The 14,588-nt window shown below is 42.3% G+C and overlaps 1 protein-coding gene across 1 annotated transcript in view; it reads left to right on the top strand.

Annotated features, from left to right (window-relative positions):
* Window positions 1-9,249, top strand: part of SLC6A4 (solute carrier family 6 (neurotransmitter transporter), member 4) — a 25,194-nt gene extending 15,945 nt beyond the window's left edge. Inside the window, exons 13-14 of the mRNA XM_011940858.1 lie at window positions 3,500-3,667; window positions 8,475-9,249. Coding sequence (XP_011796248.1) covers window positions 3,500-3,667; window positions 8,475-8,549 — 243 coding nt within the window. The 3' untranslated portion in view covers window positions 8,550-9,249. The remainder of the gene's footprint in view (window positions 1-3,499; window positions 3,668-8,474) is intronic.
* The last annotated feature ends 5,339 nt before the right edge of the window (window positions 9,250-14,588 follow it).

The raw sequence follows: 14,588 nt of genomic DNA, 5'->3' as shown, positions 1-14,588 counted from the left end.
AAAAAAAAAAATACAAAAATTAACTGGGCGTGGTACTGGGTGCTACTCAGGAGGCTGAGGCAGGAGAATTGTTTGAATCTGGGAGGCAGAGGTTGTAGTGAGCTGAGATCACGCCAGTCTGGGTGACAGAGCAAGTCTCTGTTTCAAAAAAAAAGAAAGAAAAGAAAAAGAAAAAAGAAAGGAGATTGAGGCTTACCAATGTAAAGTGAAAGGTCCAAAGTCACACAGCAAAAATAACTGTTCAAGACCAGGGAAGGATCTGCTGTGCTCTACACGGGGGCCCTGGATGGGGTACTAGTACTTGTGTGTTTACAATTTTGTATGCATCTTCTTTAAGATGACACAAAACTCTCTAAGCCAAAATCCACGTCAAAAGTAGAATCCATGTATTACCAAAGGACCTGGGTGAGAGAGTTGAGTCCCAAGGGTTGTCCATGTGTTGAGATGTGTTCAATATTGACTTCGTCCTTGGTTCACGTGCCCCTGTCCCAGATGGATAACAGCCTGCTGGCCTCCCAAGAGTGTGCTGAGGTAGCCTGGGGTAAACTGATGTCATGCCCACCAGCCGGCACTATTCTTCAGTTCTTTCATTTATCTGGAACTTTCTTTTTGTTTTTGTTTTGTCTTTTAGAGCCAGAAATGTTGTTAGATTGTTCCTTCAGTCCACCTCCAGCTTTTTAGTAGTATGTGGGCTATCCCATGTTGTTTTATGACATCTCTTTGGCATCCAGCTGTTCTGTGTCCCCTTTCAAAACAGCTGGGTGCAGTGGTTCACACCTGTAATCCCAGCATTTGAAGAGGCTGAGGCAGGTGGATGCCTTGAGGTCAGGAGTTCAAGACCAGCCTGGGCAACATAGCGAAACCCTGTCTCTACTAAAAATACAAAAATTAGCAGGGCCTGAGCAAGAATCGGTCTAAAAAAAAAAAAAAAACAGAAACGAAAACAGCCCTTTTTGTATTCTGTGTTTTGACTTTCTTGGGGTAGCCCTTTATTTTTTGTACTTCTTTTGTACCCACACACCTTGACATTAACTTATCTATGATGGACAACATGCTTGTTCTTGCCTTTGTGACACTGCATGTGTCTCTCTGTACCCCAGAATTCCTCCTTGACTTCCTTTCCCCGGACCCTTGAGGTTTCCAAAATCAAAGCCAATGTTTGCACCAAGCAGCACATGTTCCCAGGGTGCAGTGACTCTGGTGCAAGCTCTGGGCTCCTGAGATGTTGGCCTGGGAGCTCATTATGACCTTATCAGCTTCCTGATGCTTTTAGGCACATTTAAAATGCATGTGTTTTTAAATCCAGAAGTTTTAGTTGTTTTCAGTGAGAGGGTTGTTGGAAGTCGCCTAGCCCATCCTACCAGAAGCAGAAGCCCTGACATAAATGGGTTATTAATTTATATTATTACCAGTACTTCTCAGTAATCTACTTAAACATTTTTATTTGTTTTTCAAAGGAAGAAGAGTCACTGGATTAATTCCTTGAGGGCAGAAAGATTGTTTGTTTGTTTGTGTGTTTACTTCCATATTTATTCCCCCCACAGTGAGGAAATGATGTCTAGGGAGATGTGAAGGCAAGTAAAACATTCACTATGGGCATAAAATTTAAGAAGGCACCAAAGAGCTCAGTACTCATGATGAATATTATTTTAATGCAATATTTTTTAAAAATACAAATTAATTCAAAAAGATCCATGATTAACAAAATATCAACATTTTCAATAAACACAGGGGCCAGCCCTGTACTTGTATGTCTTACCTCACTCACTTTACCCTAATCTGGCCCTGTTAGATCCTGTCTTTTAAAAAATTGTAATAAAATATTATTTATTTTGATTTTGGCTGCCGCTTAAATGTTGTGCCTGAGGTGAATGCCTCCATGTGCTCTGGGACTTGAGTCTGTTCATTTCTGTCAATTTCTGGCTGTCAGACTGGGTAAACTCTTGGTACACAGTCACTGAGTTTCTTTGCCCAGTAAAACCCACGTGCAGCTTTGGATGTGGGCCTATTACTCACAATTCCCATGATGTTTGCCATACTGACCCCCTCTACAGCCAAGTGCCCTAGTGCCTAATTGAGAGACGCACATCTGTCTTCCACTTCTGCGTTTACTTAAGAGGTCCCCTGCTTTGGGCTTCTTAAGGCTGCTTTACATAAACAACAAGTAGCTTACTAAAAATATTCTTTTTCACTGCAGCCAAGTTGAAAGAAAGAAAATATTGTTCATGAGTAGAAGCCAGGATATGTGAGGGGGTTTCTGAAGTAGCACTTGCCCCAACCGGAGGTCGAGCCCCTGACGACTGAGTGGGATTCCATACACCTGACATTAGGAGACAATTGGCCGGGATGGCTCCTAACCACATCCTCTTTCCCTGTCCCCAATCTTCCTCCGTAGCGGGCTCTGGGGATGAGGAGCGCGGGTTAGGAGGAAGGTTTGCAATTGACCAGGCTCCTGTTTTGAAGGCTTCCTCCTAGACTTAAGATAGCACTGCTCAGAGGATGGATGTGTGTTTAGCAATTTCCCATTTTATTACCTGCAGACAGAGAAAAAAAAGATATAAATAGATGTTTAACCACATAAATAATTTACATTACTGTCTTCTTTATGACTATGAAATAATAAAATACAATTAAATCAAGAGCAATAACGATTTCGGCCCAGTGGTTACTAAGCAAAATCTGGAAACCAATGAAATAAGAAAACTCATAAACTGGGTGTTGGGAGCACACTGTGAAATTTTTCTTGGTCAAAATTCTCACAGTATGTTCAAGTGAAAGGTGTATTAAGCTGCTTTTTTTCCTTCCTTTATTCCTTTCACAATGAGGACCTGTGGCAGGCAGTCATTCATTGCTGAGATGCCTAGTGGCAGAGCTATCTTTCTTGAAATCCCAGCCGATGAAGCTTAATGCAGAAGGCAGAGAGCTCAAGAAAATGAGAGAAGGAGCACACCCCCAGGAGCCTGAGTCCTCTCTGGGTCTTGAGAACCTTCTTATCTTTCCTGGACATCAGGCACCTTCCGTCTGACCAAAAACAACCACAGCCAGAAACGCAAGGCAATGAAAACAAAGCAGAGGAAGCCCGGGGCCTAGCGGGGGCTGCAGAGAGGTCACCCAGTTTATTCGTCTGCCTTCTGGCAAGACAAGGCCCAAATCACTCTCAAGGTTGCCAGTCTCTTCGCCTGGGCGGAGGCCTGTCCTGAAGCGGGAGCTGCAGGCACCCCGACTGTAGGGGCAGCTGTAGGGCTACTGCAACATCCCCCTATAGGAAGTGAGGGCTGGGGAGGAAAATCAGGGAAAGCACCTGGCTGGTTTAGTCTTGCAGCTTGGGTACAGAAGCTGGTAATTCTGTGTGTCAGAGTTCAATCCAGGATATATCACATCTCGGGAATTTCCTGAAAGTATCTTAGCTTTAGCATTTGGTGTTTATGGTATCCGAAATGTCTCTTATCTGCGTGGATATTGTTAAGGTTTTTAATGTTTCTTGGAATTTCTGTTTTAGTTCATCATTTGCAGTTTTCTGATGAGCCCGCCACAGCTACGACTTTTCCAATATAATTATCCCCACTGGAGTATCATCTTGGGTTACTGCATAGGAACCTCATCTTTCGTCTGCATCCCCACATACATAGCTTATCGGCTGATCAGCACTCCAGGGACATTTAAGGAGGTACGTGCTAGTTAGTGTGTATATGTGTGTGTTCAGACTGCTAATTGTTTTGGGAGAAAAGGATTCTCTTGTTATGCTCTATTCAAAATGAGATTCACCAGGAGGCACGCAACCCTATATATATATGTACCTGTGCCATAGCAAAGACCTCTCATGGCTGTCACTGTCATCTTAAGGCATCTCCCAAAGCCTCAAGTGCAAGGGCAAAAGAGTGAGCTGATCATTTGGGTGCACCAGAGCATTCAGCTTGGACTATGCATAGGTTTTCAAACTTGTCAGGCAACTCCCCCGCCTCCTGCTTGCCACTGGCCATGGACATCTGATCTGTGATGTCTGGAGCAATACACAAATCTTAAGTGGCGATTGTGGTGGGAAATGTCCATGGTGACTTTTCTAACAGCAATGTGACAAGTACCATTTTGAAAATCATCACAAAATAAGGATGTTGCAACAATATCATAGTTTTAGCTCAAAATTGTTAGCTATCTAACAATAGCATAATTTTAGCTCAAACCATTGGAGTAAAAATGTTTTGCCAGGATAGCAAGATTCATTTCAGTAATGAATGCGCTGTAGAAACATTAATAACAGTACCTTACAATTTGTATGAGTGCCATTTTCAAAGCATCTGCATGTCGATTATCCTATTCTGTTATCAAAATACCTTGGGAGGTAAACAAGCAGGCATTATTACCAGACAAGGACACGGAGGTGGGGAATAATCTTCTCGAAGTTTCCTTATTTCCGGCCGGGCACGGTGGCTCACACCTGTAATCCCAGTATTTTAGGAGGCCAAGGCGGGAAGATCACTTAAGGTCAGGAGTTCAAGACCAGCCTGGCCAACATGGTGAAACCCTGTCTCTACTAAAGTTACAAAAATTAGCTGGGCATGGTGGCACTGACCTGTAGTCCCAGCTACTCAGCAAAATCTATAATAGCCTGAGACCAGGGGTGGGCTAATTTGAGATCTTACAGCAAAATTTAGACATGAGACCATCACAGTAGTCATCCTAAGACATTTCATAAGAAATGAGAAGCAAGAGGACATAGGCAATTAAACATCAGCTCTTTCTTTTCTTTCAGACAAGGTCTTACTCTACCCCAGGCTGGAATGCAGTAGTATAATCATGGCTTACCGCGGCCTCAAACTCCTGGGCGCAGGGGATCCTTTCACCTCAGCCTCCTGAGTAGCTGGGACTACAGGCGCCTGGCCAATTTTTAAAATTTTTAATGGAAACAAGGTCTCACTATGTTGCCCAGGCTGGTCTCAAACTCCTGAGCTTAATCCTCCTGCCTCGGCTTCCCAAAGTGCTGGGATTGCTGGCATGAGCCACTGCACCCGGCCAAACATCAGCCCTTTCTGAGAACAATTGGGTTCATTTCTTTTTCGAAACAGGAAAACTGAATTCTGGGTGAACAGAACTCTGAGCTCTGTAGTTACTAATTTCCTAGAGCCAAACCAGCCCTCTCGTGACTGCACTCCCTGCAAAGAGCCTTGGGCCCCGTGCTGCTTCCTGCACACTCTCCTACCCAGAGTCACTGAACGCATTCCTTCCGGTCGTCCGTCATGGCAGTTGTGATGATCTATGGGCTCTCTTGCTTCAAATCCAGAGGCCAAGGTTGGAAGTGGGAACCGTGTTAGGTTAGTAAATGTCAGTATTCTTCAGTCACAGGCTACACCTCAGATCCTGGCCATCTTTCTCACAAATTCCCCCAGTTGGTCACAAGGGAATGCCACCCAAAATGTGTCACTAACAGAGCTCAGATCTGTTAGCAGTAGAGGTAAGGCTAATTGTAGGTAGTGCGGACCACCAGACAGGGAGCAGTGGGTTACCCGGAAGCAGTGTGATACATACACCCCATCAGTGCAGACCATGGAAAAGGCCCCAGTCGGCTCTGGCAGACACTCACCTTATGTGGGCCTCGGTTTCCTCATCTTTCAAATGTGCTCGTTCGACCATATTAACATTTCCCAAAGTGTGTTCCAGGGGCTGTCACGGGTATTATTGCTGGAGAAAAAGTTTTATGTAGTCAGGTAATTTTTGGAGACGCTGGACTAAGGCAAGTTAAACAGGTTTCTTGGCTGGGCATGGTGGCTCACACCTGTAATCCCAGCACTTTGGCAGGCCGAGGTGGATGGGTCACCTGAGGTCAGGAGTTCAAAACCAGCCTGGCCAACATGGTAAAATCGTGTCTCTACTAAAAATGCAAAAATTAGCTGGGCGTGGTGGTGAGCACCTGTAGTTCCAGCTTCTCAGGAGGCTGAGGCATGGGAATTGCTTGAGCCTGGGAGGCAGAGATTGCAGTGAGCTGAGATCATCAAGCCACTGAACTCCACCCTGGGCAACAGAGTGAGACTCTGTCTCAAATAAATAAATGGGTTTGTTTACCTCAGGACTTCTCAAAAAAACTTCTCAAAAAATATGCCCATGTGCATGTTTAATCTCTGAGAATAAAGCATTGCTGTGTTTTTTGCCAAAGGTCTAGAATTCTTCACAATTCTTTATGAATACCAGACTTGCTAGTCTGTAACTTTCTGTCTGTGAGGGAGGGAAGCCTCATATAAAATCCTTTTGGGCCCTGGCCATATGCAAGGTTGGAGTTTGTGGAGTGAGCCACCGCTTACTGGTGTAATTTGAAGGGTATCACACATACCCACAGCCTGGAAGTCTCGTGTTGGAGTCATCCACTGGCTTAGGTCATTTTTGCAGAAATTACTAATAATCCACCCAAAGATACTAGAAAATGGTCATTTTTGCAGAAATTACTAATAATCCACCCAAAGATACTAGAAAATGGTCCCTAATGAGTACACGTTTATGAAGATATCAAGAGGAATCCATTTCTTAGATTAACTTGTTATCATCTTGCAGAAGGCCAGGGCCTGGCAAATTTTGAGAGCAGCAGTGGCCTGGCAACTAGAATGCTGACAAAGTACGGAAAACACGTGGGCCTGGCATCCTGGGTGGTCAGTCACCAACAGGGCGGCAGACCATGTGGGTAGGTTAGGGCACAAAAGCCAAGTGTTTGACTTTACGACGTTGTTCATTGCTGGCCTTGCCCCACCAAATACCTCAGTGATCTCTTCTCTCTCTGAGCTATGGTGATAGCTCCACTTAAGACAAGTTCTAGGAGTCGAGCATGGTACCGTGCAGCTGTAGCTCCAGCTACTTGGGAGGCTGGGGCAGGAGGATCCCTTGAGCCCAGGGGTTCAAGACTGCAGTGAGGCATGATTGTGCCACTGCACTCCAGCCTGGGCAACAGAGCAAGACCCTGACTCTAAAAAAAAAAAAAAAAAGGCTCGTTATAGTGATCTCTGTCTAGTTCTCAACTAACAAGTCATAAATCTGTTGAATCAGGTATAGTTCACATGTTAATCTATGGGAATGTGTGGTTTCTAAAAGGTTGCTTTCCGTGACTCGGCACGCTCTGGCAGCTGATGAGCCCTGCAATGACTCCTTTTAAAATAGATTTCTAGTGAGAGTTCAGTACGCAGATACTAAGGTCATGAGGAGCACAAAATGTGCAATTTTGTGCATTTTGCCCTATAGTGCATTTCATTAACTGTAGGACTGGAACTTTTTGACTGGAACCTATTCCTTAAACAACAAACTCCCAGAAAGAGAAAATAGAAAAGCTTGAAGGCGTCTCCAGACGTTTTCAGTCCAAAATAAAAATGACAGGAGCAGAACTTCGCCTAAAGATCAGTAAATCAAAGGATGCTTTCAGATCCAAATTGTCTGCTTATGATACATACAGACTTTTGGCCAAAAAAGATTTTATTAAGCCACTTAATATTTTTCGAAGCCTCTGCAGGCAGTGCTGCTGTTTTTTTTCCTCCATATCCCTGAGCTGCTTTTTGCCACTCTGATGCTGAGTTTTACAAGGCAGGTTGTATATTTCATACTTAAGCCTAAGTATATTTCGGATCCATCTTAAAGCTTCTGTGTACCTCAGCTGTTTCTATAGTAGACTTGTCGGCCAGTTCTCTGTGATGAGTACTACATCAACACAATGTTGCATTAGAAGTGATGATTTCTAAAAAATACAAAAAACTAGCCGGGCGAGATGGCGGGCGCCTGTAGTCCCAGCTACTCGGGAGGCTGAGGCAGGAGAATGGCGTAAACCCGGGAGGCGGAGCTTGCAGTGAGCCGAGATCGCGCCACTGCACTCCAGCCTGGGCGACAGAGCTAGACTCCGTCTCCAAAAAAAAAAAAAAAAAAGTGATGATTTCAATAATCGCATCTTTTACAATTTAACTATGTGATAATTTACACTCTTGTATGAACTAACCAGCATTGCTTTACAGGTGAATTCATTAAATTAGTAACATCCTGGCTGTTACAGTGGCTGATAGCACCAGGCACTATGGCTGCAGTGTGTCTGCAGGGGACAAGGAGCCTGGGTGAGGGGATGGGGGCCAAAACCCAGCAATTGCTCTGCTCCCCAAGCCCTGTGTGGCCGCAGAAGCCTCCTCTGTCCAGAGAAAAGTGTACCCTTTCCCAAGTCCTTCAAAAGCATGTTATTGGCCATCAGAGATTCTATTGAAGGCTCATCATTTTCTTCCATTAGTGTTATAAGGATTTTCTTAGTTTACAGATGCATATAGTTCCTAAATACATCATTTTAATTCATATTTGAGAGTAAATAAATTGGGAATTCTTTTCCTAAGGAAAGTCAAATTCCAACTCGCTGTTAGATGTTATTGAAGTGTTATTTAAGCTTTGTTTTAATATTAATGTCGACTATTTTTGCAAGTTTTAAAAATTACAAGAATGTTTATAACGTTGCATTTTCTTCCCAATAGCGTATTATTAAAAGTATCACCCCAGAAACGCCAACAGAAATTCCTTGTGGGGACATCCGCTTGAATGCTGTGTAACACAGTCAGTGAGAGGAAAAATGCTTCCCCACAACCTCCTCCTCCAGTTCTGACGGGCCATGCCTGCCTTGTCCCCTCCAAGTGGATGAGTTTCCAGCTAAGCCTGATGATAGAAAGGGCCTTCTGTACAGGGACACAGTCCCAAGAGACGATGGTGCCCAGACTCAAGGCCTCCCGCCACTCATTTCCATGGACTCCCCTGGACATATTCCCGCGGTAGACTGTGACGCAGCTGAGCCGGCCTGTTTTGGACGTGCGAGGATGTGAATGGAGGTGATGAAAAGCACCCTATCAGTTAGGATTAGGTTTAGAATCAAGTCTGTGAAAGTCTCCTGTATCATTTCTTGGTATGATCACTGCTATCTGATATCTGTTTGCCTCTAAAGATTTCACTGTTCATGAGTACGTAAACTGCATAGGAGAGAACAGGGATACTATCTCACTAGCCATATATTTTCTGAGTAGCATACAGAATTTTATTGCTGGAATCTACTAGAACCTTCTAATCCATGTGCTGCTGTGGTGTCAGGAAAGGAAGATGTAAGAAGCTAAAATGAAAAATAATGTGTCCATGTAAGCATGTGAGTCTGTGTATATTGTTGTTTCAGTGTATTCTTATCTCTAGTTCAATACTTTGGGCCCATTACAAATATATGAATTTCCCCAAATTTTTCTTACATTAACAAATTCTACCGACTCACTTGTGTTATTATTTGAAGGTTATTATTTGAAGGGTACAATCACTACGACATGCTCTGCCACCCACTCCTTTTCCAGCGACACTGCTTGGCCCACACACTTTCCTTTACGGGCCAACCTCTGGCGTTTGCTGCACCTCATTGCCACCTTCCTGTCTCTCTGTGCTAAACATTCACAACAGTGTACCACAGGCAGATCTGGCCTATTTCATTAGTCACTGCGGCTTGGCTGTGAAGTACATTGAAGGTGGATCTTGTCGCACGCCCCTTCAGTGTTTACCTGACCCTCTGGTTTAAGCTTTGTCTGCCTTACGCGACTGAGTTTGACTGTCCAGGTTGCTTTGCTAGGTGAAGAGAGGAGGGTAAATCGGATTCTTGCTTAGCCCTGGAGCATACAGATCTGGCACCCTAACCTAAACCAAGGCATCTTCACTCCAAGAGCAACTGGAGAGTCTGGGTTAGCCTTACATGGACCTCGCCACTTACTGGCAGTCACAACTGTGAGCCGTCCAGATAATTTTTAAGATTGAGTCTAAGTAAGGCTGCTTGGGAAATGGTCAGCTCAGTAAATCACCTTTCATTTCACATAAAGCCCTTAATATAGATAGGTAAATTTGGCCCTTGGTGGCTTGTGACTCTCAGAGGCATAGGTAGAGGAGCAAATTAATATTTGTAGCATGGGAATTCCTTATCAGAATTTTGAGGGGAATAAATCCTCATCAGAGACAAAAGGACTTCATCATCTGGCTGCCTATCACTTCAGTTCTCTGTATAAATGAAATATAATTCTAACAACCTTATAAAAAGAAGGTCCAGACAGCAGAGGAAACGTCCTGTCCAATTCTAGGTTTTTCTCCCTTGGCCCCCTTTCCCCAGCCTTGTCTACCCTGGCTTGCTTCCTGCATTATCTCCACGCCCTGCTATTTCTGATTCTTTGCTTCTCCTAGTGAGATACTTTCCTCATATGATAGCTGCTGAGACGTTTCCCAGAATACTAGAGGAAAAGAAGAGGGGAATTTAGAAATGTCCCTCACTGACCTAGCTCCATTATCTTCACTCTTTCATTCTTCCTGCCGCCTCATGCCCATTCTCTTTACCGTCTAGCATGCTGAAAAGAAGGAAGTGATCTAAATGCCAGCGTATTCAGTGGTAAATATTAGTTGGGGCAAAAGAAAAACCGTGATTACTTTTGCACCAACCTAATAGCTTTGCAAATTTTAAGAACTTGCTTTATGAAGATATTCAGATATGGATTCCCTGCACCCCACAAACTTAGACATTGTTCAAATATGCTACTTAAAAAAAAAAACACCTTTTCAAACAGAATGAGAGTTTTGTCAAACCTGGTATTAAGGGAATTGTGCAGGAGCTTTGAAAGTTTTCAAACTTTATTAAACTAAATAAATAAATAAAAATCTCGTCTGTTCTGCATAGTATGCATTTATTTGACCCCTATTTATCAATACTACTACGTTTTTTTTAAAAAGAAAATTTAAGAGTAGGTAGCTGGATTTTAAAGTAATATTTTAAAGACCTTTTACATCTATATGTAGCATTTATAGAAAAATAAAAACTAAAAATGGAATTGAATTGTAACATTATTTAAGGACTGAAGTTAATTTTTTTTTCTTGTAATTGTATCAGTAAGAAATACACAAGAGGCGGGGCGTGGTGGCTCACGCCTGTAATCCTAGCACTTTGGGAGGCCAAGGCGGGCGGATCACTTGAGGTCAGGAGTTTGAGACCAGCCTGGCCAACATGGTGAAACTCCATCTCTACTAAAAATACAAATTGCCAGGCATAGTAAAAAATGCCTGTAATCCCAGCTACTTGAGAGTCTGAGGCAGGAGAGTCGCTTGAACCCAGGAGGCGGAGGTTGCAGTGAGCTGAGATAGCACCATTGCACTCCAGCCTGGATGACAAGAGCGAAATTCCGTCTCAAAAAAAAAAAAAATTGTTATGCTTAGTTTCATGGGAAGAATATTCTAAAGCTTTAAGTCTTTTCTATTTTCCATAGTATTGCTCTTTCCCCACTTCATTGCTTAAGTATCTCTAAATTTGAGTGATAGAATAATATTTTAAAGGTCAGATGATGCCATTAGAGGCAGAGACAAACCCAAACCTGGGGACCAAGCTAATTTCTCTGCTCTTGAGAGCGCTAAAGACAGGTGAACTGGAGTTTTATTGCCCCTGCTAGAATGAAATAATACCTTCTCTGCCAGGCGCAGTGGCTCACACCTATAGTTCCAGCACTTTGGGAGGCCAAGGCAGGCAGATCACTTGAGGTCAGGAGTTTGAGACCAGCCTGGCCAACATGGTGAAACTCCATCTCTACTAAAAATACAAAAATTAGCCAGCCATGGTGGCAGGCGCCTGTAATCCCAGCTACTTGGGAGACTGTGGTGGGATAATCACTTGAACCCAGGGGGCAGAGGGTGCAGTGAGCTGAGATTGTGCCACTACACGCCAGCCTGGGTGACAGAGCAAGACTCCGTCTTAAAAAACAAAACAAAACAAAAAACCCTCTCAATTGGTTTAATGCCACAATAGAAAAGATAAATATTTTAGGATGGAATCTTAAATATGTCTGTCCTTTTGTTTCATATAGTTGAAATCAATTCAGTATTGTTTCTAGATTAGGTGTTTCAAAAACAGTCACCTTTGCAACAGAAAAGCTCTTTTGTTGAAAATGATTCACAATATATTTCAGTTGGAATGTCAGGTGGTATTTCTCTTACCAACGCCTCACAGAATCTATGCCAAGCTGCTCTACCACCAGTGCAAGTATTTTTTTAAAGCTACCAAAATAAACTTTCTTCACCAGTCAACTCTGATTTGGAGACAGTGTGCACTGGTGAAGGACCTCATCAGAATAAGTTTGAATGTCTACTGAACTAAGAAGAACTTTGTCATTTGGGGGAGAGAATAGATGGCATCGGTCCTTCAATTATGTAACTGAAGACTCTAATTATAGTAGATAAGAGTTGTGTCTAGCAATTTTTAAACACTGACAGTCCGAACAAAAATATTTGTTGAAGAAGGATGTCCCATCTTTTTGCTTAAATATCATAAACAAATATGAGCATTTACTAATTTTTTAAACGATATTTTGAAAGATTACTCTTATTTACACTCTAAAATTAAAGGCGTACTTCATCTTAAGAAAATGATATATGAAAATGCATATTTTAAAAGATAAAATTGGGGAATTTACAGTTATTTTGTGAATGGCATTTAAACTATGATTTGATTTATATACAACTTTTCAGAATACTTTTGATTGCGTGTTGGAGATATCTAAAAGTTAATTTTATCTGGCAGAATTAAACCTAAATTTATTTGTGTAAAAGAGTCCCCTTTCTGAAATTCATATAGTGCCCTTGTATTCATTTATGCAGTGTTTATAAATATTTCAAGTTAGATTGTGAGATATCAATAAATGATTTATGCTGTGAACTGTTACTGTAATAACACTTAATATCATGATTTGTTGTATCATTAAAAAAACACAAAATTCTAAACTCTTAAGGTTAAAATAAAAATCTTACCATATAGTCAAAATATTTAAACATCTTCCAAAACATCACTGCATAGCGGTACGAAATCTACATTGAATTAGATGTATTCAATTTCAGTAAAGTTAAATAAGTTAATATAATTCTTTGTAATTTGTGAAGAGCTTTAGTTTATAATGTGCTTCCGCATGGGATCACTAGAGGTCTAGGTGACAGATGTATTTTCCCAGGTGACGATGGGGGCGAGATGAGGAGCCTGAGGCTCAGAGAGGTTGATTGATTTGCCCGAGTTCACACACCTGGGACATTCCAGGACTGGCCTTATGCCTGGGTTTTCTAATTCCAGCCCAAAGGTTATTTACATGTTTAGCTTTAAAATTAGCATCCATAGAAGCTTGAGAAATCCAAAGAGTATTCAACTGCAGAATGGGTTTTGTTTCTAAACTTCAGGGATGTTCTGTCTCATTTTAAAGTGTGACAGGGAAGAATAATTAACATAGGGGAAGAACCTGTTACTGATATATCATTACATGTGTGCGTAACCTACAGCAGCAGTCCCCAGCCTTTTTGGCATCAGGGACCGGTTTCCTGGAAGACAACTTTTCCATGGATGGTGGTGAGCAGAGGGGTATTTCAGGATGAAACTATACCACCTCAGTTCATCAGACATTAGATTCTCATAAGTAACACAACGGCCTAGATCCCTTGCATGCATAATTCACGACCGGGTTCACACTCTTGTGAGAATCTAATGCTGCTGCTGATGGGACAGGAGGTGAAGTTCGGGTGGTAGTGAGCTGTGTGGCCCAGTTCCTAACAGACCTCCTGCCCTACAGTTAAAGACTCTCCAGTTACCATCACCACACTCAATCTAATCCTTGTACTAGATTCAAATTAACTGATTTACATGGACTTGTTTAAAGAGGTATTAAAGTAGGGATTCCCAAAATAAAGGATAACTTAAGCCAAAGATGGGTGACAAAAAGAAAGAAAAACAAGAGCGAGAAAATAAAATGGGACCAGAAATGAGGCTACATGTCACACCAGAATGATTTTCACATGTGCCGTTGGTATGCCACAAATCTGATTCTAGGCTTTGTTAGAGATAACTGTTTCATTCAGATATGAGATGCCATTTATTATCACTAAGGCTTAGTGGTCACTCTGGGTGCTGCTGCTTTTCCAGGGATATTGTTATTATTTAAAATAAATGCTAAGGCTGTCAGTGCTTTATAGAGAGTTGGGGCAACTCCAGTATCAAGTGTAATATTTCAATTACAGGATTCTCTTTGGAGTCTCAGCTCCAGTTTTGGAACACATTACTAAGTAATAACTAAAGATCTCAAAATGATTACCAATTTTTTTTTTACACACTTTTTTTTTTTTTTGAGACAAAGTATCCTGTCACCCAGGCTGGAGTGCAGTGGCGTGATCTTGGCTCACTGTAGCCTTAACTCCTGGACTCAAGTGATCCTGCCACCTCAGCCTGCTGAGTAGCTGGGACTACAGGCATGCACCACCATGCCCGGCTAATTCTTTGCATTTTTAATAGAGACCGAGTTTTACTATGTTGCCCAGGCTGGTCTCAAACTCCTGGGCTCAAGCAATCTGCCCGCCACAGCCTCCCAAAGTACTGGAATTACAGGCATAAGCCAGTGCACCCAGAGACATGGTTTTTATAAACTAAAAAATTCAATATGTAAAATGATAGTTAATGCTGAGATCTGAATAAATGGACTTGAATAAAAACTAGAACATATCTTTTTTTTTTTTTTTGAGACAGAGTCTCGCTCTGTCGCCCAGGCTGGAGTGCAGTGGCGCGATCT

The sequence above is a fragment of the Colobus angolensis genome, unplaced genomic scaffold (assembly GCF_000951035.1).
Source record: "Colobus angolensis palliatus isolate OR3802 unplaced genomic scaffold, Cang.pa_1.0 Scaffold193, whole genome shotgun sequence".
Taxonomy (NCBI): Eukaryota; Metazoa; Chordata; class Mammalia; order Primates; family Cercopithecidae; genus Colobus; species Colobus angolensis.
This window is presented reverse-complemented; position numbering and strand designations above follow the sequence as displayed.